This window comes from Canis aureus, chromosome 8, assembly GCF_053574225.1.
Source record: "Canis aureus isolate CA01 chromosome 8, VMU_Caureus_v.1.0, whole genome shotgun sequence".
Taxonomy (NCBI): domain Eukaryota; kingdom Metazoa; phylum Chordata; class Mammalia; order Carnivora; family Canidae; genus Canis; species Canis aureus.
In genome coordinates, this window is record NC_135618.1 from 50,001,776 (window position 1) to 50,028,912 (window position 27,137).

Below are 27,137 nucleotides of genomic sequence, written 5' to 3' on the forward strand. Positions count from 1 at the left end.
CAACATGCCTCTCACACACCAGCTTGGCTCTCTGGCAGTCCCAGCTGTGCTCCGACCCCGGGGTCACAGTGGACCCCTTCCAGCCTGTTGAATCCTATTCTATTTGCAATCCTCTCTGCTGAGTGCATGAGGAAAGAAGGGGGTGAAGATGTGAGCCCAGAATGACGCAGTAGAAAATCTCAAAAAAAAAAAAAAAAAAAAACCCACTTCAAATCTTTATCAAATACGTACTCTGGGCCCCGCAGGGACCTGAGTACCAGGCATATTGCTGTAAACAACAGAGGGGGATAGCTTGCTCAACCAGGAGCAGTTTGAGCTGGGAAGAAAATGAAATAAAGACTTACATAGCTCCTTCTTTTTTTTTTTTTTTAAGATTATTTATTTGAGAGAGAGAGAGAAGCAGACTCCTCACTGAGCATGGAGCCTGATGTGGGGCTTAGTCCCAGGACCCTGAGATCACGACCTGAGCTGAAATCAGGAGTCAAATGCTTAACTGATTGAGCCCCCCAGGTGCCCCAAAGCTCATTCTTTAATGATAGTTATGAAGAATGTTAGGGAGACATGTTTTAAAATATTATTCAGTAATATTAGTAATAATACTCAATAATAATAATTACCATAATTATTATTATTAATAGGAGTTGTCCCTCATGGTCCAGTCCCTGGCCCTGGGCTGATTAGGGCAAGTGTGTGGTGGCCCAGAGTGTTGAGAGCCCCAACAAGGGGGCGATCGGAGTGCGAGCTCTGGATTGGTTGGTAGGCATGTGGAAAGCAGGCTCCCTGGTGAGTCACTTACTACCTCTAGGAATTGGCGAGCCCTGGCGGGGATTGGCAAGGCCCCAGATGTCCAAGCACCGGATACGGAAAATAAGAAGACACCGTTAATGTGAAGACAGCCCAGCAGGAAGAGCCGGGGCCTGACCTAGAGATGAGCAAAGCTTCCCTAAGGGTGGGGATGGGAAGAGCGATGGCCTCAAGCTGCCTTGCTGTCAGCCTCAACTCAGCAGGTGGACTCACTAGGCCAGTCGGGCAGCCCTGAGCTCCGGCTCGTGTGCTTGGTGGGGAGACATGGGTGGGAAACACAGCAGGCAGGCAGTACGGGGAGCCGCCCGTGTGGCCATCCAGGAGCTTCTTCTGTTCCCCTTGCACTGCCTCTCCCCCAGGAAACAGCGCAGGTATGAGAAGGGACTCATGGGGACCGGGTCACCCTGGCTCAAATGCTCCAGACCCCACAAGAGCTAGTATCTCTTAGGCAGATAGTCTGGCGGGCTTCACTTTCAGGGCTCCCGAGGGGGTGAGTCACTGCCCCAAGAGAAGCCCAAAGCTATGGCTTCCCACCAGGTGTTCATACTCCATTGACAGAATTTTCAGCCTTAATGAATTTACCAAAGGGTCAGGAGTCATTTTTACCATAAGCAAGTGTTGCCTGGTAACATAGCTGACAGCCCACCTCTTTCTGGTTTCCACACAGCCCCAAGATTAACCCTTTCTCCTCATGGGGGATGAGTGGAAGGTAGGTACGTGAAAAGAAATGGAAAGGGTGTCCAGGTAGTAGGAACAGCAAGTGCAAAGGCCCTGAGGTGGGAGTTGCCTGGTATGTTTGAGGCCGGAGTAGGCTGAGCAAGAAGGAACTTATATGACGTGATAGAGTTGGGGGGGATCCCAGGGTCAGATCACTCAGGGTTTTATGGAAATAACCCAGAAGGTGAGAGGGTAGTGAGAGACTGTGAATGAGTAAAGTAATGAATGAGTGCCTTTTCAGGCACAGATGATAAAAGATGTGACCCTTCCCAGCTAGAACATTCATACATGAATTGGGATGAGAAAGACATACCCCTCCCCGCCAGGGCTCACCTTTCTGTACACCAGGCCCGTGATGGCCGTTCGCAGCCTCATCTGCAGCACCTTGAGCTTGTACATGTAGTGCTGCTCCAACAGCGATTGCAGGGAGGCGGAGAGGAACAGGAGCACCGCGAGGACATACCCCTTCCAGGCCGGGATTGTGGGATTGCCGATAAACTCCAGAAAAAGGCTTTTGAGAGAGGGAGGGTACAGGTGCTGAGAGAAGGCATGCGTGGCTGTTGCTTTTGCCTAAGCCTGGCAAGGTGGGGAGGATCACACCGTGGGGGCGATATTTTTGCCAATACGGGTTCAGCGATTTCTCCCACCATCCGCACACCTTTTCAATGTGACTGAGGCTCCTTCAACCAAGAGGTGAGTGTTTTATCTCCACCTGTCGTGGGCTATGTCGTGGACTTACCTATGTTAAGTCCTTTTTTTAAATTATTTTTTTAAGATTTTATTTATCTATTCATAAAAGACACACACACACAGAGAGGCAGAGACACAGGCAGAGGGAGAAGCAGGCTCCATGCAGGGAGCCTGACGTGGGACTCGATCCCGATCCCGGGTCTCCAGGATCACAGCCTGGGCCTAAGGCGGTGCTAAGCCGTTGGGCCACTGGGGCTGCCCCCTGTTAAGTCCTAATCTCTGGTGCTTTGGAATGCACCTGTATTTGGAGTTCAGGCCTTTCAAGAGGGGATTTAGTCAAAATAAGGCTGTTAAGGTGGGTGTCGTTCTAAGACATTTGCACACAGGCTCAGGGGAAAAACCCTGTAAGGACACAGCAAACCAAGAATGAGGCCTTGGATAAAATCAATCTTGATCTTGAACTTTGAGCCTCCAGAACTGAGTGAAAATAAATGCCTGCTGTCAAAGCCGCCCAGCCTGTAATGTTTTGTCAGGGCGGCCGCAGCAAACAAATGCACCATTCCCTGAATCTGGGCTGGCCGTCCAACCAGCTGTGGCCCAGAAAACACAGTGGTGGCGAGACTGCGCCAGCTCCAGGCCCGAGGCCTCACGATCATGCAGCTCTTGATCCGTGTCTCCGAGCCCTGCCAAGGGGCCATGGGAACGAGCCGGAGCAGGCTTTGTGGAGCAGAGACAAGCTGTCCCCGCTGAGAGCAGCCAGTCCCCCGGGCCAGCCTCATGGCGCGACCGCGGGCACACGAGTGAACCCAACTGAGGAAAGAAGAACTGCCTAGCTGGGCCTGGCCCAAATTGCTGCCCCACATTATCATGAACCAAAGAAGTGGTTGTAAGCTCCCTGGCCTTGGGGCTGTTTTGTTATGCAGCAAAAGCGAACTGATACACTCAGGTTAGAGTTCATTCATTTTCTCTCCCTGAGGTTTATCACTCTCCCATGTATTTTTCCTCCCATTCCTCAGTATCTTTTCAACCACCCTCCAGTGCCCTCAGCTCTGGAGGACTAGGCGGGGCAGGAGGAGAGCTGATGCCCAGCCCCCAACCCCCAGCTCTGGGAGAACACCATGAAGGGAGGGACCACCAGCCTCCACAAAGCCCCCAAGGCCTGGACCCACCTGAAGAGCTTGGGGACAGCAAACCTGAAGACAGTACAGATGACAAGGTTAAAGGTCGCCAGAAGGAAGGTGGAGCGGGACACCTGCCAGATGGCTCTCAGCAGTGGACCTCTCTGGCTCCCTTCTTGCTGTAGCAAGGCTTCCATCTCTGGGGCTTCTACGTCACGGCTTCCTTTCCTTTTAGCGTCTCTCGCCTTGGTGTGCCTTAAGGGAGAGAAGAAATTGGCTCTGGGTCATTGCAATAGATGTCCCCCCCCCCAAACTCATATATAGAACCCTAACCCCAGTGTTATGGTATTTGGAGGTGGGGCTCTGGGGAGGCGATGAGATCATGAGTGGAGAGCCCTCATGAACAGGATGAATCCCTCAATAAAACAGGCCCCAGGCAGTACCTTCCCCCTTCTGAGTGAGGACACAGTGTGGACACAGCCGTCCATGAACCAGGAAGCAGGCCCCCACGAGACACCGCAACTGTGGTGTTTTGATCTTGGACTCTCCAGCCTCCAGAACTGTGAGAAACCAGTCTCTGTTGTTTCTAAGCCTTTCAGCTTATGGCATTTTTGTTAGAGCCATCTGAATGGACTATGACAGTCCTTGTAAATATTCTCAGAGGTGGCAGCTGGATTTCCAGCAGGACCAGGCGTCACAGGGCCATTTTTATGGCAATTGGGATGAGTGGGTGTGAGTCCAGCCTCACTCCCTCACCTGTTTTTCTTTGCCCCCCCAGGGGCCCCCATTATGAGACAATTGGGCAGGGGAGGGACCAGGCAGGAGGGCAGCCCTAAGACGTTAGGGGTATTGATGGGAATGCATGTGCACTGAGCACCTCCTATGTGCCAGGCACTCCTCAGTCCTCTAAAGCTAAGTCCTCTAAAGCTGGCAAGTTAGGTGTTATGCCCATTTCGCAGATAAGGAAATAAAGGATTAGAATGAACTTGTCCAAAGCCCATGGCTGGGAAGTAGAAGAACTGGGATTTGATTCCAACTCTGCGTCTTCAGGGCCCAGGAGCTATGTGAGCCATTAATGCAGCTCCCCCCTTTCCCTTCCACAACTGGCTAGCCCGTAGGTGGTTTAGAGCTGGTCCAGAGCCAGTTTAGAATCACAGCTGACATCCGTGGCCCTGGCACTCCTGGGCTGGATGAAACCACAGAGGGAAGCTGGGGGGTGGGAGGAGGGAGAGCCGGCCGGTGTGTGGCCTTGGGCAGATGACTGCCCTCTTTGTCCTCTGCATCCTTGTTCATGAAAGGGCTCTCTGAGCTCCTTCCTGCTCTGACAACTTCCGGGGGTTAGCAATGACTGTTTACAGAGCTGAGACCCAGGGCTGGGCACTGGGATCAGCCCTTTACATGCACTGGCTTATTGATTTTTCTTGACCTCCCTGCCTGGTGGGTTTCACAGGCTCCCTATTCTACCCAGGAGGACATGGAGGTTCCAAGAGGTGGTGACAGCTGCTCGAGGTCACACAGTGAGGACCAAGCAGGGACTTGAGCCCAGATCTCAATTCGTGATGCATATGGCACCTCTTTGTCAGCCCCACTCACAAACATTTTTAGAAAGAAGGGGAAAAAAAGAAACTGATCTTGGTGAGCACTGGCAGCCAGACCTGCACTAACAAGTCAAGGTCTTGCCCTTTGACCGCGGCCCAGCTTCTTGTTTGGTTTGGCATCTCTCAGGTGGGTCTGTCACTGAGTTGGGCAGGGCTGCTGCTCACAAACATTTTGGTATTTGGGTCTCGAATGCCAGAAAGATGTCACCTTCTTATCACCTGGCCATCCTTCCCCATCAGCCCACCATTTACTTCACCTTCAAAGCCATGCTCCAACTCTCACTTTTATATATTTGTCTTGTTAGAACTCCAGGTGGGCAGACTTCACTTGTATTTCCCCCACATTTGGCTCTAGAATGCAATAGGCACTCAATAAATACTTGCCAGATGGGAAAAATACAAATATGTGACATGTGTAAAGGGCCTAATAGGTGTGCCTGGTACATAAAGTTGGAAAGATGTGTCAAAGGAAGGAAGGCAACCTGGTTTGCTCCTGCCTTGGAGCCAGGAGCCTGAGATTCAAATGTCTGTGCTGTCCCCATCTCTCCCAGAGCCTCAGTGTTTCCATCTGTAAGATGGGGTATGCCAGGAGATGACTCTGAAGGCCTCTTTCCAGCTGGATGTTTTGCTCAGTTCTGCTCCACCCTAGAATTCTGAATCGCTGCGTTCCACCTGCAGGCTCCGTAGCCAGGCTCCTCCTTCACAGCGGGTCTCACGTTCCATCATGGGAGGTCTCCAGAATGGTGTCTGGTCTTTGGTCTCTGGGCCAAAGGACCATTTAGTGTGGGACTTGCAAATGACCACAAGGAGAGGCAAGGGGTGGGAGTGAGCAGCCAGGTCTAAGTTGGGTAAACAAAAGGAAGTGGTGGAGACTGTGGCAAACCAAAGAACACACACCCTGTCCACTGGGGCAGCTGCTACCCAGATCCATTCCCTTGTTGCCATCCAGGGATGTGACCTGGCACTGCCAGTGTACTTTATTTTTTATTTAAGATTTACTTATTTATTTGAGAGAGAGAGAGAGAGAGAGAGAGAATGCATGAGAGTGCAAGGGGGGTGCCGAGGGAGAGAGAGAATCTCAAACAGACTCCTCGCTGAGTGTAGAGCTCCAATCAGGGCTCAATCTCATGACCCTGAGATCATGACCTGAGCTGAAATCAAGAGTCAGACACTTAACAGACTAAACCACCCAGGCGCCACCTGCCAGTCTCCTTTAAAAGAGACGAGAATTCCAGATTTCTGCATGAAGTCTCCAAAGTTTTAAATGTTGGCAACATTAAAAAAAAAAAAAAGAAAAGAAAAGAAACAAAAGTCCCAAATAACCACAAGAGTAAACACCAGGTGGACCAAACATTGATTTCATCTAGTCAGCAAGTGGCTGGTTCCTGACCTCTCAGGATGACGTCCTCTCCCTTCCCCCGAGAATTGCAAAATACTTTAGAAATAAAACCAAAGTTCTCTGTGTGTGTAATTAGCTCAGAAAATAACTGAGCTGGATCTTTGTAAGGCCATGCCTTCCTCCTTTCCTTCTGTCAATTGCTGTGGATTCTTTAACTGTTTCAGAGACTGTTTCCAGCTTAGCTCCCAAGTTCCCATGCCCCTAGGGGGCAGGTCACAGCTGGGAGAGACTGGGCCAGACCTGGAGGGGGCTTTTAAAAGATTTTTTATTTATTTATTCATGAGAAACAGAGGCACAGGCACAGGCAGAGGAAGAAGCAGGCTCCCTGCGGGACTCGATCCCAGGACACCAGGATCACACCCTCAGCCCAAGGCAGATGCTCAACCACTGAGCTCCCCCTCCACCCGGTGCCCCTTGAGGGCCCTTTTGAATGAATTCCGGCACTTACAAATCACTGAAGAGTGGAGGAGCAGTACAGCAAGATATGGCTGGAGTGAGTTGCTGTTTTATGAGTTTGCTCATATCATTTACTCCTTTTGCAAAAATCACACTCCACGGTGCCTCTGAAAGGACCACCAAGAATGGGGCCTGCCCCCTGGCCATGGGACTAGTCCCTGATTGGCACATGACTCGAGCCCGCCAATCAGAGGCCTTCCTTAGCAGTTTCTGTATGGATGGAGAGACACTCATTGTGCTGGAGTTGCTGCACTGGCAGGATACGAAACAGGCCCATGCACAGACCTCAGCTGAGCTGAGGGATGGTGTGAAAGAGTTTGGACGTTACGCAATGTCCCTGGATCCAGCCACACCTGAGGCTAGACCTACCTTCTCAGCTATGTGAGCCAATAGACGGTCTCTCTGTTCGTTTTTCTAATTTGGAGGGTTCAGCTCTCTACAACCACCACCCAAAATCCTAGCGCATGCAGGGGAACCCTGTAACTCTTCCCACAGAGCTAAGTCACTTTCATCTGTCCCCTGAAACACCACGGTCACGTGATTTGTCCGAAGTCATCAACCACTCAATGGCAAGACTGCATTCAACACACGTTTCATGAATCCTGTGCTAACATCTCTTTTCTGTAGACCAGAGGTTCCCCAGCCTTGGTTCCTCAGAATCGGAGGGGACCACAGAAGTTTCCAGAGATGCCACAGAGGGCAGGAGTGAGGCAGAGTGGACAGGACTCAAAAGAGCTTGAAATCCTCTGGATAACAGATACTGCTTGTGCTTTCACCATTTGTGAAGTATTCACTAACTTCTTTTCCCAAATCATTTTTTCCCTCCCCCACGAGCTTACGAGCCAGGGCCTAATGGCATGCCCATTGAACAGATAAGAAAATCAAGAACCAGGAAACCAATCCCTCAAGTTAAGTAGTAAATAGCTGCGTGCACGTCGTGGACCACCACCCAACCCTCGACTCCCCCACCCTGCCCGCCTGCCCTGGCCCCTGTCTGTTTCCTGCCTGGCATCCCACCATTGGAGCTTTGTCTGGGGGCTCCCAGGAGCACCCACTGTGTCCTTAAGGAGCCTGCAAAGCGCTCTGGGAGGAAAGTCAGTTAATGCTTAGTGGGATCAGCTGGCAGGTGGGGACTATGGCAGTGAAGCCCAGAGTAGGGTCTGGGGTTGTATTTGGGGCCAAATGATGAGCTTTGCTGACCAAGCACAGGGTCGAGCTCTTATTTTCCAACCACTCACCGCTGAGCCACGCTGCGGGTCCTTGTCCATTCCCTTTGGAGTTGGGAAACAAGCTCTTCAGAGGAGTTTTCACGCCCAAGTGACCAGAGATCTTCTGGCCCCAGCAGCCTCCTGTAGCCTCTCCAGACCAGCCTGTAAAAGAAGGTCACCGGGGCACGCTCCTGCTGCCATTCCCCTTGCAGAGTCCTCGTCTGGTCGCTGTGTGACCCCAAGTAAGTCACTTTACCTCTCTGCACCTCTACTGGCCCCTCAGAAAAATGAAAGCAATTAACCTGATCACACCTGACATTTGTAGGGGCACTTCTCGGTTTACAAACATCATCTAATTACATCTCACACAATAACTATTGACCCACTTTATAGATGAGATAAAAACAGAGACTCAGAGAGATTAAGGGACTTAACCAAGGGATGACCTGGGTGGCAAGGGAAATAGACCTCCCTAGGAGTCAGAAGTCCCCAGCTGGAAACCTGAACTCTACCCTCAGCTTTATTTATTTTATTTTATTTTATTTTATTTTATTTATTTTATTTTATTTTTTTATTTTATTATTTTATTTTAATTTTATTTTCTTATTTTATTTTATCTTATTCTATGTAGAGCTTTTATTTATTCATGAGAGACACACAGAGAGAGGCAGAGACATAGGCAGAGGGAGAAGCAGGCTCCCTGCAGGGAGCCCAATGTAGGACTTGACCCCAGGACCCTGGGATTAGGACCTGAGCCCAAAGCAGACACTCAGCCACTGAGCCACCCAGGTGCCCCATCTATTCTCAGCTTAAGTGTCCCCACTCCCCTCCTCATTCACCTCTCCAGCTGCCTGGCCTCAGGACCTTTGCAGATTCACATCACTTGGCTTAGAACCCTTTCCCTGCCACTCTTCACCTGGCCCCTCTCTCATCCTTCACCTCTGGGCTTAGAGGTGATTTCCTTACATGCCCATTTGATGCCCCTCCCGTCAGGTAGATTTCCCTATTATAAACTCCTTTCCCGAGCTGTTCTTTATAATGCTTGCTGCAATTATGATTTACTTTTTTTGGTGTGATTATTTATTATCTTTCTCCTCCACTGGATGGCAAACTCCTTGGGGACAAAGAGTATTTACCTTTATTCTCCTCCCCTGTAACCTCGCCTCCTGACGCAGGGCAAGAGATTTGTCAAATGAAGACATTTACCAGCCTTGTGACCTTGGGCAATTCACTTCCCACCAGCAGCCCTCAATTTTCTCACTTTATTTTTTTTTAATTTTTAAAAATTTTCTCGCTTTAAAACAAGACAGTGTCCCAACACTTAAGACTAGTATAGGAGATGAAGGTAGTTGGCACATCGTCGGAGGAGGTCATGGAGAGGATGTGACCTACGGTGGTCCCATAAGCTGGGCGTGGGCAATCGGAGTCTCCTCACCCCTCCCCTGTCCTTGGAATATATGTCCTGTCCACTCTGCCTGCACTAAAAGCCATTGCGAGGACGCAGCCTTGAGAGAGCAATGTGTTGTTGAGACCGTCTGGACGGCAGGTGTGACTGAACCCCCCTGAGCCCTCCACTAAGATTCCGGCGGGCAGGTGCAGAGAGCAACCGGTCTTGTGGCTCCCAGGACAAGCCCCGTGAGTTCCCTTGCTTATTTTTAAAGCTGCTTTGTGCCAATAGGAATGGTCTACCTCCTTCTTCAGTGTCTCCTTGCCCTCCAGGTATGGGGGCCAGTTTGTGAACCAACACACATACACATGAAGTTATTACTATGGGGGCAGCTGGGTGGCTCAGTGGTTGAGCATCTGCCTTTGGTTCAGGTCATGATCCTGGGGTCCTGGGATCGTGTCCCACTTCAGGCTCCCTGCAGGGAGCCTGCTTCTCCCTCGGTCTGTGTCTCTGCCTCTCTCATGAATGAATAAATAAAATATTTTTTTAAAAAGAGATTAGTTACTATAGACTTCTATAGCAGTAGTGTTGTTTTCTACTCAGATCTCCATAATCTTACTGATAATAAGGAGAAGGTCCTTTTTGGTGGTCCTAAGTTCCCATCTGAAACTTTCCAAGTTCCTTTATTTTAGACAGATGGGGGGCAGAGGAAGAAAGAGAGAATCTTAAATAGGCTTCACGCCCAGCACAGAGCCCAATGTGGGGCTCGATCCCATGACCCTGGGATCATGACCTGAGCTGAAATCAAGAATCGGATGCTTACTCGACTGTACCACCCAGGCACGGCTCTAAATTCGTTAAAAAACAACCAACCAACCAACAACAACAACAAACACAGACACACAGACACACAGGGAAAACTCAGTCAATCTAGTTCTGATCTAGAGGTTATTGACATGGCTTGGTTTTCACTGAAATTTTTGGACCCTAATAAGGCAAACAGCTTGAGGAATGGTTCATAAATGCCACGTTTGGAAAACAGAGGGTTAGGTCCCCTCTAGAGCTGGTTAGCAAACCTGTATGCACTTCCCACCCATTCCTCCCCCTAGAGCATCCTGTTTGTGTATTTACCAACCACTTTGTGCAATACTCATAATGGACCAGACACTATGTGCCTCACAAGCCTTATTTCACTTAATCCTCATCACCCTATATAAGGTAGATGCTCTTCTTATCCTCATTTTACAGGTGTGGGGACTGAGACACAGAGAAGTTAAGTAGCTTGCCCGGGGTCACACAGCCAGGAGGTGGTGGAGCTAGGATTTACATCCAGGTGCTACCAAGATCCGACTACAGTGTGGCCAGGAGGGGGACCCTGCAGGTGGGCACACCCTCAGCACCTGGCACGCTAGCCCTGGAGAAACATCTGTCTTCTCCGCCAGCCTGGGAGCCTCTGGAGAGTAAAGATGTGAGGTCTTTCCCATACTTTGCCCAGAGTAGGTACTTACTCGATATTGTGGCATGCATGAAGCCGAGTAATGGATATGACTTTGTTGAGCACCTGCTGTGTACAAGCATTTAGCAATTTACTTTTAATGAAGGTAGAGTTGTTCCCCTTTTACAGAGGGGCAAATGGAAATTCTGAATGTTTGCCATATGGGCCAGCAAAGAGGGAGAGCCAGGCCTCACTTGGTGAGTGAATGAGATGGAATGTGGATATTGGACACTGAAATCTGGCAGAGAAGCACTGAGACTGAGAGGGAGACCTGGCTGACCTTGGTTGGCTTGGGGAAACGTCTCGGGGAGAGAGCTGTGGTGATGAATAAGGGTGGCAAAGGCAGGTGGCGGGGGCACCACCTCGGCCTGTTTCCTGCTACTTTACTTACCCAGAAACCCACCAGAACATGGCCCTGGAGAGGAAGGAAGCTTCAGCCTTTGGACATGGATTCTGTAAAGACAAGACACAAGGTGGAGGGAGGACGTGGTCTCACGTTCCATGGCTGGTGTAAGGCAAGAGAACCGAGGCCAGGAAGATAATGCCATCACATTATCATTTTTGATTTTTTTCTTCCATTCCCATAGATTTCAAAAGCCTACTATGGTTTTCACTTGATTACTTATGTCAATTTTTTTATTTTTCCTTCCATTCTCAGATTTAAAAAGCCCTACCATAGTTTTCACTTGATTACTCATGTAGCTGAGCATTTTTTTTTTTTTTAGACGATCTCTCCCTCAGATCCTTTCCTGATTTTGCAGGCTTGTTCAACACCACCTGTTGTAAACTCTCTTGGGCCACAGATTTCTCCTGCAGGGCACTCGCCCCCCCCCCCATTGTAATTTTGCACATATTTGTGTGATTATGTGGATAATGCCTGGTTCCTCGACCTGGCTGTTAGCTGCATGAGGAGAGGGACTACATTTGCTTGTGCACCATCGATCCTCAGGACTTAGTTGTGGCACAGATCAGGGACTGGCAGACTGCCTGTCTCTGCAAATAAAATTTTATGGGAACACAGCCACGCTCCTTTGACACACTGTCTGTGCTGCAACAGCAGAGTTGAATAGTTGTCACAGAAACCATATGGCCCACAAAGCCTAAGATATTTTCTATCTTGCTCTGATCAGAAAAAGTTGGCCAACCCATGGCACAGGGCAGAGATAGACAATACCCATTTTGCTGAATGAAAGAATGCATGAAACATGCTTAGAGGCTTGGGCTCTAGTTTAGCTCCCTTCTGTCCCATGGGGAGAGCGAGACCAGACGTGGAAGTGAGGGAGACGCGACAACTTACAGACTGCTGGGGGTCTTTAGGGAAGAAGGGAGGTTGATCAACGAGGCAGGACAGCACGAACTGTGCCGCCACCAGAGACAAACACAAGTAGGTCGCCAGGTGAGAGAAGGGGTCACTCCGGAAGTCCTGTGGGAGAGAAAGCAGAGGTCCCATTGAGTCCGGCACGCCGAAGTCCGAGCTGAGGCCCCTGGAGAGCACAGGCTGGGCAGGGCACCTGTAAAGGGGAAAAAAGGTCAAGGATGAGTGGGGTTTCAGAGACTAAGAGCAGGGCCCAGGCAGGGATCCAGAGCCACAGGGTTTGAAAGCCAGTACCCCTGGTGTCCCAGTTTATGAATACTCAATTTGCACACATTCTGACTATACACATGGTGGGCCAGGTGTCTCCCCTTAGCCAGGTGATAATTGGCCACAGCCCCTGGAATGTGAGACAAGGGAATACTTTTCCTTTCTCCTTGTGCCACAGAGGAAAGCCTTTCTGCACTCCAGCCCTCCACCCCCATCTCAATCTCCCTTTCTTCTTCCTCATGGCCAGTGTTCTCTGGTTTAAGAAGGGAACTGATTTGGGGATCCCTGGGTGGCTCAGTCGCTTAAGCACCTGGGTATTGATTTCGGCACAGGTCTTGATCTCAGGGTCATGATCACAGGGTCCTGAGATGGAGCCCTGCATTGGGCTCCACACTCAGTGGGGAGTCAGCTTGAGATTCCCTCTCTTCCTCTCCCTCCACCCCTCCCACTGCTCATACTCAACCCTCCCTAAAATAAGCAAATCTTTAAAGAAAACAGAAGGGAACTGGTTTTATTGAGCATTTACTCTGCCCTGTGCCTATGCAGTAGTCTTTTTTGTTTTTGTTTTTGTTTTTTTGGTTTTTTTTTGAGTAGGCTCCACACCCAGCATGGAGCCCAATGCTGGAATGCTGGGCTTGAACTCAGAATCCTGAGATCAAGACCTGAGCTGATATCAAGGGTCAGACAGTCAACCAACTGAGCCACCCAGGCGCCCCTAAGCAGGAGTAAAGCTTTATAGGCACTGTCTCATCACCTTGACTCCAGCTGGAGTTTACTTGCTCTGTTTTACTCATGTGGAAAAAGGCTCAGAGAAGCCATAGTACCTTGCTCAAGTGCACACAGATGATCTGATCCAAACCACAAGCTTTTGCTGCCCTCTGGTCAGAGCACCTTAGTTTCTTTTCTCATGCTCAGGTATGTGGTTTATGCAGGACTGACTCCATTCCAAGCGGTGGGCAGGTGACTGAGGTCTGACCAATGAGTATGTTCCAGTCCCCTGGCCACTGTGATTGCATTAGGAATGGAGGCCAGACCCACACTGGGCCAATGAGAGCTAGAACCATCGAGAGATCTTCTACCAGGTTTGCTTCACAGGCAGATCATTAAGTGTGGATCAATTGGTGGCTCTTTTGGCTACCCCACCGGGGAACAAAGCTAACATAGCAGAGCCAAGGGACAGAAATGGAGATCTGGTGTCATCTGGACACCGGGATCAGCTAAGCCCAGGAGATCTCCCATTTATGAGCTAATAAATCCCTTTGGACCTTTCCCCCCTTAAGCTAGTGTGAGTTGAGTTCTTGTGGCTTAAAACAAGAGCCCTAGTTTCAAATTGCAATTCCTTGCCTGGATTTCTACACTCTTCTGTTCGTGTTTTTTTGCAGATTATAGACAATTGGGTATTCCAACCACATTATGGCCCACCTTCCCTATATTGCCATTTTTACAACTTTCTATCAGGAGGTTTGTTCTTAATTTGGGGGTGATGGACTTGGGCTCTGTGCTCCTTGGCTATGTAACCTTGGGGAAGCTATTCAAAATTCTTGGCCTTGGTTTCCTTGTCTTTAAATCAGGACTGTTAGAATCTGCCACAGAGCATTCTTGTGAGACTCCAATGAAGACATGATGTAAAGAGCCTGCCACAGGGCCTGGCATGTGTGGATTGGGCTCCAGAGCATGTGTGGTCACAGTATTATTATTTCTATACTGTGTCTGTCAACTGCAGGAACCTCCCTTTTCATAAATCAGTGGATGGCCTATAGAATTTTCCCATTTGTTAGAAACTCAGTTACAAAGATTACTTTGTAAAAATCTTTACAAAGTAAAGAGGAATGGAGTTCCTCTGCCTTTTTCAGGAGCAGGATGGAGCAACCATTTAGCTGGAAAAATGATGACCTACAGCCTGCTGCAAGGGGTCCCTAGATCAGATGTCTTGGGTGGGCATGACATCTCTGCAAGCAGCTTTCAACTGGGGCAAATTTGTCCCCAGGGAACGTTTGGCTATGTCCGTAGACATTCTGGGTTACCATAATGGGGGTGTGCTGTTGGCATCTAGTGGGTGGAGGCCAGGGGTGCTGCTCAACATCTCACAATGCAAGAATGGTTCCCTCTACCCATCTGTTCTTGTCCACTGTGTCCTGAGGTTGAGAAACCCTGGTCTAGGCTACTTTTCCCTTTGCAGATAAAATGATCCATTGTGTCCCTTAATATGGAAGTGCTACTTCCCAGGACAGAAATGAGTGGGTATGCAAAATGAGTATGTATCTGCGGATGAGACCATGGGTGAGGGTAAGTGAGCATGAGGGGAAATGTGCATGCACATACAGAAAGAGTGTGCACAAGTGTGTTTGGGAGGTCGTGGGGGCGTAATCCCAGGCTCTTTACCGTTTTCCCTTTTCCTTGGAATTACATTCCATCTATTTCCCACACTAGGAGCCTTTTCAAGAACACAAATTTGAGAGAGTAACATGTCATGGAGACCATCTGGACGTAGATGTGACTGAACCCCACTAATCTATAAGCGTCGAAGATTATGGAAGGCAGGTGCAGAGATCTACTTGTCTTGCAGCACCTGGGACAAGCCTCGTAAATCCTCTTGTTTACTAGCCTTGCCCTGTACTGTCCGGAGTGCTCTGCTTCTTCCTTCATCTCTCCTTGCCCTCTGTGTATGGGGCCACTTTCAAATTTCACTGGGGAAGCCCCTGAGGTTGGGAACCCACAGTGTGCCTGTGCCCGGGGCAAGCGGGGGGCACAGGGGCTCATGGGAGGATGTGTGAATGGATGTGCAGTGTGGGAACCTGTGTCACATGTACCTGAGTGGTGTGGGAGCTTGAAGACACAGACACACTGGCTGGTGGCAAGTGTGGGCGGCCACGTGCACGTGTGTGTGTCTCAGTCTGTGGTTGTGTAATGCGTTCAGAGGGGCATACAGGTGTGTGTCTGGTGTGCAAGTGAAGTGTGTGACATGTGCATGTAAGACATGGGAGTCTGTGTCCATGAAGGATGTATGGGATGATGGGTACACCTGTGCGAGGGAGTCCCCTTGTGTGTGTCTCTGTGTAGACACTAAGTCATGCGTGAAAAGAGGAGGAGGAAGGATGGGACCCAAGGCTTGAAACGGGCATCTCGGTTCCCCCCCACCCAGGCCTCCACTTACCCCTTGCAAGGTCAGCTGGGCAGTGCTGGTAATCGGCAAGAGAAAGCAGAGCATCCAGTATCCAAACAGCACCCCCGACGCCCGGACACCCTTCTTCCTCTCCGTGTGGATCAGGAACATGGCAAAGCTCTGGACAGCGGAGGCGGGATGGGCCCCTCAAGGTGGGGAGAGGTGGGGAGGTAGAAGGGGCACCCCGCTCTGCCCCGCACCCTCTACCAGGGCAGGAAAAGCTGCAGCCAGGAGCAAGCCCAGCAAGTCTGGGTCATCATTACCATCGTGGTGAGCCACACGGTAGGATGGATGAGGATTTCCGGGGCCTGGGGCATGCCCCGCTGGATTCTCCAAAGAGCCACAGACACGCTGGAGGTGCACAGGATTATGAGGGCGAGCCCAAGCACCTGGGAAACAGGTTTAGATAAGGCTCATGGGCAAAGAGAAAGGCAGTGGCAAACCAGACAGTGACCCTGTGCCCAACTGGACAGTGGCTCTGGACGAGGCACCACTAAGGTACCAATGTGACTTTAACAGTGCTGGTGTAAAAGATGCCTAAGAAAAAGCAGTAAGGGCTGTTGCAGATGGATCTTGACCTGTAAGTGTCCTATAAATAATGCACCACGGGAGTGATGAAACTCTCTGTTGGGACTAGTACGTCTCTAGACCTTTCTCTAAGATGTGGTGGTCTCTCTTTTGAACAAGAGAAAGTGATGTGGTGAATGCAGGTGGGGGAGAAGACGGGACCTGGGAGCATTAAAGAAACTATTGCAAGCATCTCAGCTAGTCTAAATTAGGGTTTAAACTACTACCAACAGGCTAAGTTTGACACACTGCCTGTTTTTCTATCACCTGTGAGCTAAAAATGGTTTTGACATTTTTCTCTCTTTTTTTTAAAAAAAATATTTATTTATTTGTGTGTGTGTGAGATAGAAACAGGGAGAACCTAGGGAGATGGAGAAGCCGACTCCCCACTGAGGAGGAAGCCCGATATGGGAGTCAATCCTGGGATCATGACCTGAGCTAAAGGCAGATGCTTAACCAACTGAACCACCCAGGCGTCCCTCTTTATTTTATTTTATTTTTTTTTAAGTAGCCTCCATGCCCAGCATGGGGCTTGAACTCACAACCTTGAGATCAAGACCTGAGCTGAAATCAAGAGTCAGATGTTTCACCAACTGGGCTACCCAGGCACCCCTGGTTTTGACATTTTTCAGGTATTAAACAAAAATCAAGAAAAGTATAACATATCAGGACATGTGAAATTTACATGAAATTCAAATATCAGTGACTATTCATAAAATGTTACTGAAACCCAGTGATGATTATTTACTGTTGTCTGTGGCCGCTTTCCTGCTACAGAGGCATAGTAGTTGGGATGGAGACTATATGACCCTCAAAGCCTCAAATATTTACTATCTGGCCCTTTAAGGAAGAGCGTGCAACCACTTGATAGGTGGTCAGCAATAGGACAAAAATTAACAAGGTATTATGAGGATAAATGAACCTTGAAGGATGTTCTTGCAGAAGTTTGGAGAAGGGGCCAGATGAGCAGGAAGGCTCACACTCGGAATGCCTGTGTTTTTGTAACACACGAAAGCAAATATGTAACCATGTTAAGAATAGAAGGGAAGGAAGAAGAAATGTGTGGGAAATATCAGAAAGGGAGACAGAACGTAAAGACTCCTAACTCTGGGAAACGAACTAGGGGTGGTAGAAAGGGGGGAGGGCGGGGGGTGGGAGTGAATGGGTGACAGGCACTGGGTGTTATTCTGTATGTTGGCAAATTGAACACCAATAAAAAATAAATTTATTATTTAAAAAAAAAAAAAGAATTGGTTTTTAGAAATGTCAGTGGAGAGGTACCTGGGTGGCTCAGTCATTAAGTGGTTAAGCATCTGCCTTCGGCTCAGGTCATGATCCCAGAGTCTTGCAAGAGCTCCCTACTCAGTGGGGAGTCTGCTCCTTCCCCTCTCTCTACCCCTCCCCCCCGTTCATGCACTCTCTCTCACACACTCTTTCAAGTAAATAAATATTCTTTTTAAAAAAGAAATGCCAGTGGAGAAGCATACAAGTCAATGCATAACTGTTAACTTAAAAAGTTCATCTCGGTGTGATACTAAAATCACCTCATGGATCCCAGGAGTATCCATTGCACACTTTGGGGAGTTCCAGGTTATGGTGTTCATAAACTGGCTGGGAACATGCGTGTGCCTGGATGTGTGTGTCTGCAGATGCATGGATTTTATTATTACGGAATCCATTTGGGGCAGACCTATTCCACAGAGCTTTCCTCTGTAGCCTTGCAGGATCACTCTGTTTGACTAACAGATCCCCTTCTTGTTTCCCACACTGTGTGTCCACTTCAGGGTCGGGTCTCAGCCGGGTTCCAGCCTACTCCTCCCACCTCTCAACCATCGTCTGGTTACAGGCTCCCAGAGGCAGCAGTTACCATTTTGGCCTTGAAGAGGGGGGACATCCGGAGGTAGCCCTTGCCACGGCGGTGGATGTAGAGGAGGTAGATGGGGCCAAGGACCCAGAGGTACATCGGGGGCATCCAGACTCCTGCTGTTTTCAGGAAGCACACATTCAGCAGATGTGCAGCAGTGGGCTCGGGCTCTGTCCAGTTCCAGACCTGAGGGGACACCAGGGCCACCCTTGTGATGGTACCGTGCAGGGGTCCCAAGCTCACCCCATCAGGGAGCAAGGCAACCCTTTGGACTCCTAATATTGCCATGAGAATGGGCCCAGCACTCCTTGGAGTACCTTATAATTCTTGACTCCTTTAACACTAACATCGACTCTATGAAGTCGAGGCAAGCATCATGCTGATTTTTCGTATAAGGAAGCTGAGGCCCAGAGATTAAATAACTTGAGTGACTGTCATCCAGCTGGAAAGGGGTGGTGTCCTGCTTATTTTTCTTTACTGTTCCCCACTTCACTGCTGGCCAACTCTGTGAACTTCAGCCTCCCTGTGCCTCAGTTTCCTTCCCTAAAACGGGGAGGGGCGGTGTTCAGAGATTGTACCTCTAAGGGTTGAGTTAAATGGGTTACTGCCAGTAAAACACATAGTAGGATGTTGGGTACAAAGTAAGCCCTCTATTAACATCAGTTATTATTACTGCCTTACTTGGTGGCCCCTGAAATCCTGGGAGCTGGCGACTCTCACTCCCACCCCATGAACGTCACTCCCCAGAGTCCTTTGCAAAGAGCCAGGCTGAAAGAGGAAGTCAGCCCGAGAGGTGGGGGTCCTGAAGCTTTGTGCAAATAGAGGTCAAAGCTCACCGGCAGCTGGGAGGTCTGGAAGCCTCATTAGCAGGGCTAGGGTCTCTGGGGGGCAGGATCTGATAAAGGGGTCTCTCTCCCCTGCTTTTCGTCTGGCTGGGAATTTGGTGGTCTCTCCCCTCCCCAGTATCACCGACAGAGGAGAGCTTTTGGGGAGATCTAACGAGCCCGGAAAAGGAGAGTGGGGCAGGAGGGGGACACTCACCGCCTGTCCCAGGCAGGGCTCTGCAGGCGCGGCCATCGCGCACCCCCAGTGCCTGTCTGTCTGTCTTCCCCGAGGTCTGTCCCTTGGTCCCCGGGCAACCTCCTCGGCCACACTCCAGGTCCTGGAAGGGGCGGGGACTGGCAGGCTTGTCTGAGATTTGAGCTCTGGGATAGCCAAGCCCAGGGCAAGGTCCTGCCCGGCGATAGGGGTGGGGCGAGAGGGGTGAGAAGAGGTGATCAGAGGAGGATCTGAGGGGACGATCTGAGTGGAGGGGGAGGGGAGGGAGGGGATCCTTGAGCCCCAGAGAGTGCAGTGGCATCCCAGTAGAACCCGCCAACCCTGCAACAAGCGGCATGAACGCTGTCTGTATCGTGGAGGGAAGATTTTCAGATCACTAATGAATAGTTTAGTGCAGTGTCCAGCACATGGTAAATGCTCAAAAAGAGTTAGCAATTGTCAGCCTTAGTAGTGTTATTTCATCCATAGGTTACTGAACAGGGGTTCTGATATGTGCCATATCAGAAATATAATACAGAAAGATGGTTGCTCCATGCGAAATGAAAAACAGAAATTATAATACAAAGTAGACTATGATATTTTTTGAAAAACAAGCAAACAAACAAAAGAAGTAAATGCTTAGATTGGAGAAAGTGGGGAAAGAAGTAAAATCTTTGCTTTCCTCTCCTGGGTCTTCAAGCCAAGTGTGTGTTCCCAGCTAGTAGCTCTTCTTGGAAAATCCTCTATGTGACATATATGCATAGATGAAAAATGGAAATGTACTCCAGCCGTAATCATGGGAATTCTAATTTTCTTTTCTTTTTTCTTTCTTCCTTACTGCCACAAGCCATGTATTCTTTTCAAGATAGAGAGGAAAAGACAGCTTTTCCAGACAGACACAGTTACTCACTTTGGATGAAAAAGTAAAATCCTGGGATCCCTGGGTGGCGCAGCGGTTTGGCGCCTGCCTTTGGCCCAGGGCGCGATCCTGGAGACCCGGGATCGAATCCCACGTCGGGCTCCCGGTGCATGGAGCCTGCTTCTCCCTCTGCCTGTGTCTCTGCCTCTCTCTCTCTCTCTCTCTCTGTGACTATCATAAATAAATAAAAATTAAAAAAAAAAAAAAAAGTAAAATCCTCTTCACTCCCCATGCTGCCTTGTCCTTTCTCTGCAGATCTTTCACTCCTGCCTCCTGTATGCCCTCCACTATGTGGGTTCCCCCTTTCTTTTGGGGTTTCTTGACCCTGGTCTGGGGCCCTAAGTCAGTCTTCAGCTGTCCTCCTGCCTGAGTCTTCTAGAAGAGCAGGGACACAAGGAACAAACTCAGTTGTGAAGCGAAGTATGGCAGGTCTGCTCCTTACATTTATACATTATGTCTGTTGATTTGAGAGGTGATTTTGGTGGAGGCTGATGGAAATTAGGGGGAAGGCTTGAGCCCTCTCTCTCTGGGACTCCGCCTCCAAATGGCATTGCCACAGTTCTAGTGCTTTATTTTATTGTAAATTTGAAGAGGGATTTGAGGGCAATGATGAAAATTTGAGAGGGAATATTCAGGAAGTGAGAAAGAACACAGAGGAAATCAGTTGGGTGAGCCAAGAACAGATCTCAGGGATCCCAAGGCCTACTTTCCAGTCCTCTGAACAGTACATGGCTGCATGCAGAGCCCTAGACAAGTCCCTTCCCACCCCCAGCCCCGGGTTCCTATTCTGCGAGGTAAGAAGGTTCCATAGGCCACCATTTCCTAATTGGTGGCTTTCAACCCCTTGGAAATTTGCCAAGACAAACCAGGAATTTGTGCTAGGGAGAAGAAAGGGCATCTGTTTCAATCGTAGTTATGAATAACAAACCCCAGGGGCACCTGGGTGGCTCAGTCAGTTAAGTGACCCACTCTTGATTTTGGCTCAGGTCATGATCTCAGGGTCATGAGATCAAGCCCTGCATTGGTCTGCACACCGAGCATGGAATCTTTTTGAGAGTCTTTCTCTCCTTCTCCCTCTGCCCATCTCCCTACTCTCTCAAATAAATAAATAAATAAATAACCCCAATAAAGAAAATAATTTAACTAGTTTCTCTTTATAACTAAACACTTGAGGATTCCACTGTATTTCAAGAATGCAGAGTGAGAAACGGAGATCAGATGCGCCCATGATTGAGATCCTCTGTGGATCTGTCATTCCATTGTAGCCGTTATGAAAGTTTTGTCCATTGCATAGTTTACACTCTCTGTGGTTCAGAGTTGTACATTGCTTGAGTCTTAGTCACAATGGCAAATTCTAGTGGGAATTTTTTTCTCTTACCTGGTCATGTAGAAACAAAATATAAAAACTATCACAATAAAGCACCTGATTCTTTAGTAGGACAAAATGGAAGAATTCCAATATCAGGTCAAAAAAGCAATTTTTGTCTATTTTGATGTGGTGATTTGCAGCTAAATTCAGTTTTTGTCATCGTAAACCTCTAGTCTTGGGACAAAACACCAACATGCTGAGATTTGAATTTATTTTCCGACAACTCATGCTTCAAGTCACAGACAGTGCAAAGTAAATTCACTGCTTGCATCTCTTGCTTATGGGAGGAAACCCCTCAAACTTGTTTCTTTGCAAATGTTATTAGAGCTGAGATTTAAATAAGTTCTAAATACACTTTTTAAACATTATGCTGATCTTAAATGACCTATGCATTGCTTTAAAAAAGGTATTGATCATTTATCACAGAAAATGCACCGGCTTAAATTCCTAAAGGTTTTTTTTTTTTTTAAGATTTTATTTATTTATTCATGAGAGACACACAGTGAGAGAGGGAGAGGCAGAGACACAGGCAGAGGGAGAAGCAGGCTCCACGCAGGGAGCCCAATGTGGGACTCAATCCTGGGTCTCCAGGATCACGCCCTGGGCCAAAGGCAGGCGCTAAACCACTGAGCCACCCAGGGATCCCCCCCAAAGGTGTTTTTGAGATTACATATCACCTGTGAAATATATGTGCCAAAAAGATTTGGGAAAGTTGTTGGCTACATGCATCAACATGAATTTATTTATTTGTGAGAGACACAGAGAGAGGCAGGGACATAGATAGAGGCATCACGACCTGAGCCAAAGGCAGATGCTCAAACACTGAGCCACCCAGGCGTCCCACATAATTCAACTTTGGAGTTTTTTTAAAGCTTTATTGAAATAAAATTCATATACAAAAGATCGCACTCTGTTGTGCCCAAGATTGTGAATCCGAGAAACCACTGAGGAGCCGACACCAATGCAAACACACGAGGGTTTATTTACAAGCTCGAGCTTGGGTCCAAGTGTACCCGACACAGCGGAGCAGGAACTTGGACCCCGAAGTGGGTTACAGCTGGTTTTTTTATAGGCTGGTCTAGGGGATTTTCAGAAGGGGTGGAAGAATTTCTCAAGTTCCGCTTACATTCTGATGTGGGGCTTTCAAGGGCATTGAGCTCTGTTCTCATTCTGATATGGGACTTTCTACCACGGGCGTGGGCTCTGTTGTCTTTCTGATATGGGATTACCTGCCCAGGACATTGAGGACATTCTGCAGTTTTTCCTGTAAAGTTCAGCTCTTATTCACAGGGGCCTAAGATGGCTGTACTTGTGTTAATGTTAAACTTGAGGTGGAATGGCCTTGATTTTTCTCAGCCTCCACACACTCCTTGAAATAAGTCAGTCGGAGAAGGACAAACATTATATGGTCTCATTCATTTGGGGAATATAAATAATAGTGAAAGGGAATAGAGGGGAAGGGAGAAGAAATGGGTAGGAAATACCAGAAAGGGAGACAGAACATCAAGACTCCTAACTCTGGGAAACGAACTAGGGGTGGTGGAAGGGGAGGAGGGCGGGGGGTGGGGGTGACTGGTGGCGGGCACCGAGGGGGGCACTTGATGGGATGAGCACTGGGAGTTACTCTATATGTTGGCAAGTTGGAACACCAATAAAAAATAAATTCATAAAAAAAAAATAATTGCCAAACAAAAGCTAAAATGCTCAAGTGCTAAATGTTAATTATTGATTAAAGGAAAATTTAGTTAACATTAAAAAAAAAAAGATTGCACTCCCTTAGTGCCCATCTTGGCGGATTTGGAGTTTGTACCCTATACCGCACCGGCTGGACGGTGCGCGCAGTCCTCCGGGCCTGCAGGGGGCACACGGGGGCTCGTTTTTGTTGCCGAGCATGCGCGGTAGTTACCCGGTCGGGGCGTGGGCGTGGCGGCGTGGCGCGCACGCGCGGCGGCGGCGGCGGCGGCGGCGGCGGCGGCGGCGGGGGGCGGGGCCTGGGCTGTCAGCCGCGGACCGAGGAGGAAGCGGCGGGCCGCGCGCGGGGCGGGGGGCGGGGGGCGGACCCGGGAGGCCTGCGGCGGGGCCGGCGGCGGACCCGGGAGGCCATGCGGGCGAGCGGGGCGGCGGGGCGGCGGGGGCCGGGGGCGGTGGCCGCTCTGCTGCTGCTGCTGCTGCTGAGCGGCGCGGGCCCGGCGCGCGGCTCCGAGGACATCGTGGTGGGCTGCGGGGGCTTCGTCAAGTCGGACGTGGAGATCAACTACTCGCTCATCGAGGTGAGCGCCGGGCCGGGCGCTCCACCTGTCGGCGCTCGGCGGCCTCCCCGGGCCGCCACCTGCTCCACGCTCTCGGAGGAGCCCTCGCCGCCCCGGAGGCTCCGCTCTGCGCGGGCGCTGCCCCGGGCCGGCGCCTCCCGGTCGCGCTGGGCGAGGGAGGGCGGTGGGGGGAGGGGAGGGGGATGGATCGCGTCCTGGGGTCGCCTGCCGAGGGGGCCGGCGGGCCTTGGAGGATGCGCGCACCGGGTGGGGGGCGGTGTTGGTAGCTCCCATCAGCTCCCTCAAAAGCTAAAGGATTAGCGAAGGATTCCCCCCCAAATCAGGACACCCAAACTCCAGAAACCCCCCCAAATCCGGATCCAAGATGCTAGGGGACTCTGGCCGTCCCCACAATCCAGGCCCCAGATCTCTTAAAAGCCACTCTCTGGCAGGACCCAGACCCCCACATCCTCAAAACTCAGATCCCCTGGAACTTAGATTTCCCCAAACCCCGAGTCTGGAATCTAGAGGCTGCCGAGTCTGGACCCCTGGCCCCACAGCTCAGAGCCCCCCCAAATGCAAGTCTGGACCCCTGGCCCCACAGCTCAGAGCCCCCCCAAATGCAAGTCTGGACCCCTAGCCCCACAGCTCAGAGCCCCCCCAAATGCAAGTCTGGACCCCTGGCCCCACAGCTCAGAGCCCCCCCAAATGCAAGTCTGGACCCCTAGCCCCACAGCTCAGAGCCCCCCCAAATGCAAGTCTGGACCCCTAGCCCCACAGCTCAGAGCCCCCCCAAATGCATGTCTGGACCCCTGGTCCCACAGCTCAGAGCCCCCCCAAATGCATGTCTGGACCCCTGTCCCACAGCTCAGAGCCCCCCCAAATGCAAGTCTGGACCCCTGGCCCCACAGCTCAGAGCCCCCCCAAATGCATGTCTGGACCCCTGGCCCCACAGCTCAGAGCCCCCCCCCCAAGGTCCTAATCCACTCCTCCTAAAACTGCCCCCCCCCCCGATGCTCTTAGGGGGATCCCAACCCTGTACATGTCTTGGCATCTCTGGGGCTTGGAATCCGTGTTTTTAATCTCCCGCATCCCTCCCTTGGGGAAATCTCCCATTTTCCTCTGTGAACGGAGAGTTAGTTGTCTGCTGCCCTGATTACCTTGCTGGGTGGTGACTGGGGTGACGCCGGAGATTTGTGCAGAAGTCTTTGTGTTAAGTTGTAAAACCCCATGCAGCTACATGATTATCGGCCCAGTGGGACTGTGACCCAGAAAGCTTTTGCAAAGAGGAAGGTCACTTGTCGGGATAGATGGGAAGGGACCTGATGGAGGGCTTGGCCTCTATTTTAGGAGGGTACTGATGATGGGGCAGGAGAAGGGGATTTGAAAGGGGATAAAAGAAGGAAAGAGGCTAGGAGATGCCGGAGAGAAGGGACGTAGGGGGGACCTCAGACCCCAGAGACTGCCTGAAAGCCTGGTTGAGCCACGCCAGTGCTGGCAGCGGAAGGGCAGTGCTGAGGAATTAAATGTTCTCCGAATCTGGGTGCAGAGATAGGTTTGGGGAGGGGCTGAGGATCGTTTCCACACCCCACGAGGTCTTTCACCTGGCCTTGTTTTTGTTCCTGGAGGATGGGGTTGGGACAGAAGCAGCCCAACCCAGCACGCGGTGTATTTCCTAAAGAAGACCCTTCCGTCTGTGGCTGCCACGGCGGCTCCTCTGCCGTGTCTGATCTTAAGTCAGGTGTTTAGCGAACCTGCCCACCTGCAGTTTCAGGGTTCCTAGGTTCTGCTGGGTCCCCGTGCCACCTCCTGGATTGCCTCCCAGTGTGTGGGCACAGGCAGTTTTAGAAGCTGCCTTGCAAGGCTTTTTGCAGCTTGTAGTTTCCTGAGGCTCTGGGAGAAAAGTGAAGGCAGAGAGATGTGAGTAATACAACATAGTAATATAGTAAAATAATAATAGTATTTTGTTTTTTGAATCATGCTCTCTGCCAGATGCTTAAAATGCATAGACGTGATCCTGTATAAACACAAAGGGAAGTGGCTCTTTTCCTTGCCCCTTATGAAACTGGACCTCAGGAGGTAAATTGACTTGCCCAAGGTCACACAGTACAGGGAAGACCCAGACTTTGCTGGAACATCTTAAAAAGTTAACAGATTGTGTTTGGAAATGCCCAGGATGCAAGAGCTTTGGAGATCCTTGATAAGACCTGTATTAAACCTCCTTTGCTTTGTTTTTGCCAGAGAATGAACATAGGAGAGAAGATTAAAAGTTTCTAGATGAGTGTTACTCCCAAGTATTCGGAATCATTTGGGGTTAATAGTTTCAGATCCTTGGCCCTCGCCGCAAACCTTCTAGTTTAGAAACAGACATGGGGCTCGGGGATTACATTTTAATAAGCACTTTTCCTAACAGCAAATTTGAAAATTTGTTCTAGGTGGAAACAACATAGGGACAGCCACTAAAAATAAACTGAAAAATATGAGTTTTGGAGGTAGTCTTTAGATGGTTTCTAACCAGAGAAATATCTAATCACATTATTTTTGGGATACTTTGTTTTCTCTCTAATGCCTGGTGGTAATAGCAGCATGTAGTAGGTCCTCAGCAAACGCATACTGATAGATTGCATCCTGGCATAATGTATGTAGGTAATTCTCTTACGACTTCTTTCCTTGCTTTCTAGATAAAGCTGTATACCAAGCATGGGACTTTGAAATACCAGACAGACTGTGCCCCTAATAATGGTTACTTTATGATCCCCTTGTATGATAAGGTAAGAGACTACTGTAGTCATTTATGATGGGAAGTAGTAAGTGTGGCCCTCGGCACTGCACGAACCGGAGCAGTCTTGATTTGCCACACAAGCGAAAACTCATCTCTTTTGTAAATTAGAAGTGGTATTTGACAATTCTGGCCAAATTTTGAGGGAGACAGTTTCTAAACTGGTCTGATTGAATACAGTGGCTCCTCAGTGTCTGCAGGGACATTTGGCAGTCAATGTCTAGAGACATTTCTGGTTGTTACTACTGCTTGGGGTTGAGGGAGTGCTACAGTATCCAGTGAGTAGAGGCCAGAAATGAAGCTCGACTTCACATCATGCTACACAGGACAGACCAAACATCGGCGGTGCAGACACTGAGAAACCCTGATTTAATAGGGTTAAGTTTGCAAGCAGCTTAACACACTGTTTAAAAAATTATACAAGTGATACGAGAATTTATGAGCTTTGTGGAAGACAACAAAACAAGGTCTTTAGAAGTATACGAAGTAAATTTAATCTTTACCCCCCAATTTCTCATCCCTCAGTAATGGTAATGGGTAGCCCCACTGATAAAAGTTTTAGTGTGTATCCTGAAAGACTGCTTTCTGTGTGCTGTGATTATAAAGATGTTTACACGTGTGCACGTGTGCATAGATGTATATCTGCCAATTCCTACTTGCAACCCAGCCTCCCCTGCTCCCACCCCCGCCCCCCTCCCCATGTCAACTTTTTATTTGGAAACACAGATTTGAAGC

The 27,137-nt window shown here is 49.6% G+C and overlaps 2 protein-coding genes across 4 annotated transcripts in view; one reads left to right on the top strand and one right to left on the bottom strand.

Annotated features, from left to right (window-relative positions):
- Nucleotides 1–19,237, bottom strand: part of ABCC6 (ATP binding cassette subfamily C member 6) — a 48,932-nt gene extending 29,695 nt beyond the window's left edge. For 2 of the 3 annotated variants that reach the window (XM_077906744.1, XM_077906742.1), the window contains exons 1-9: nt 19,090–19,237; nt 18,052–18,234; nt 15,881–16,006; nt 15,609–15,737; nt 12,170–12,295; nt 11,264–11,325; nt 8,021–8,152; nt 3,381–3,584; nt 1,855–2,032 (exon numbers count right to left, since the gene is read on the bottom strand). In XM_077906744.1, coding sequence (XP_077762870.1) covers nt 1,855–2,032; nt 3,381–3,584; nt 8,021–8,152; nt 11,264–11,325; nt 12,170–12,295; nt 15,609–15,737; nt 15,881–16,006; nt 18,052–18,234; nt 19,090–19,125 — 1,176 coding nt within the window. In that variant the 5' untranslated portion in view covers nt 19,126–19,237. The remainder of the gene's footprint in view (nt 1–1,854; nt 2,033–3,380; nt 3,585–8,020; nt 8,153–11,263; nt 11,326–12,169; nt 12,296–15,608; nt 15,738–15,880; nt 16,007–18,051; nt 18,235–19,089) is intronic. The other variant, XM_077906743.1, reaches the window with a different exon arrangement.
- Nucleotides 19,238–23,373: 4,136 nt separating this feature from the next.
- Nucleotides 23,374–27,137, top strand: part of LOC144319045 (BOS complex subunit NOMO1) — a 57,923-nt gene continuing 54,159 nt past the window's right edge. Inside the window, exons 1-2 of the mRNA XM_077906746.1 lie at nt 23,374–23,644; nt 26,305–26,394. Of these exons, the coding sequence (XP_077762872.1) occupies nt 23,477–23,644; nt 26,305–26,394 (258 nt within the window). The 5' untranslated portion in view covers nt 23,374–23,476. The remainder of the gene's footprint in view (nt 23,645–26,304; nt 26,395–27,137) is intronic.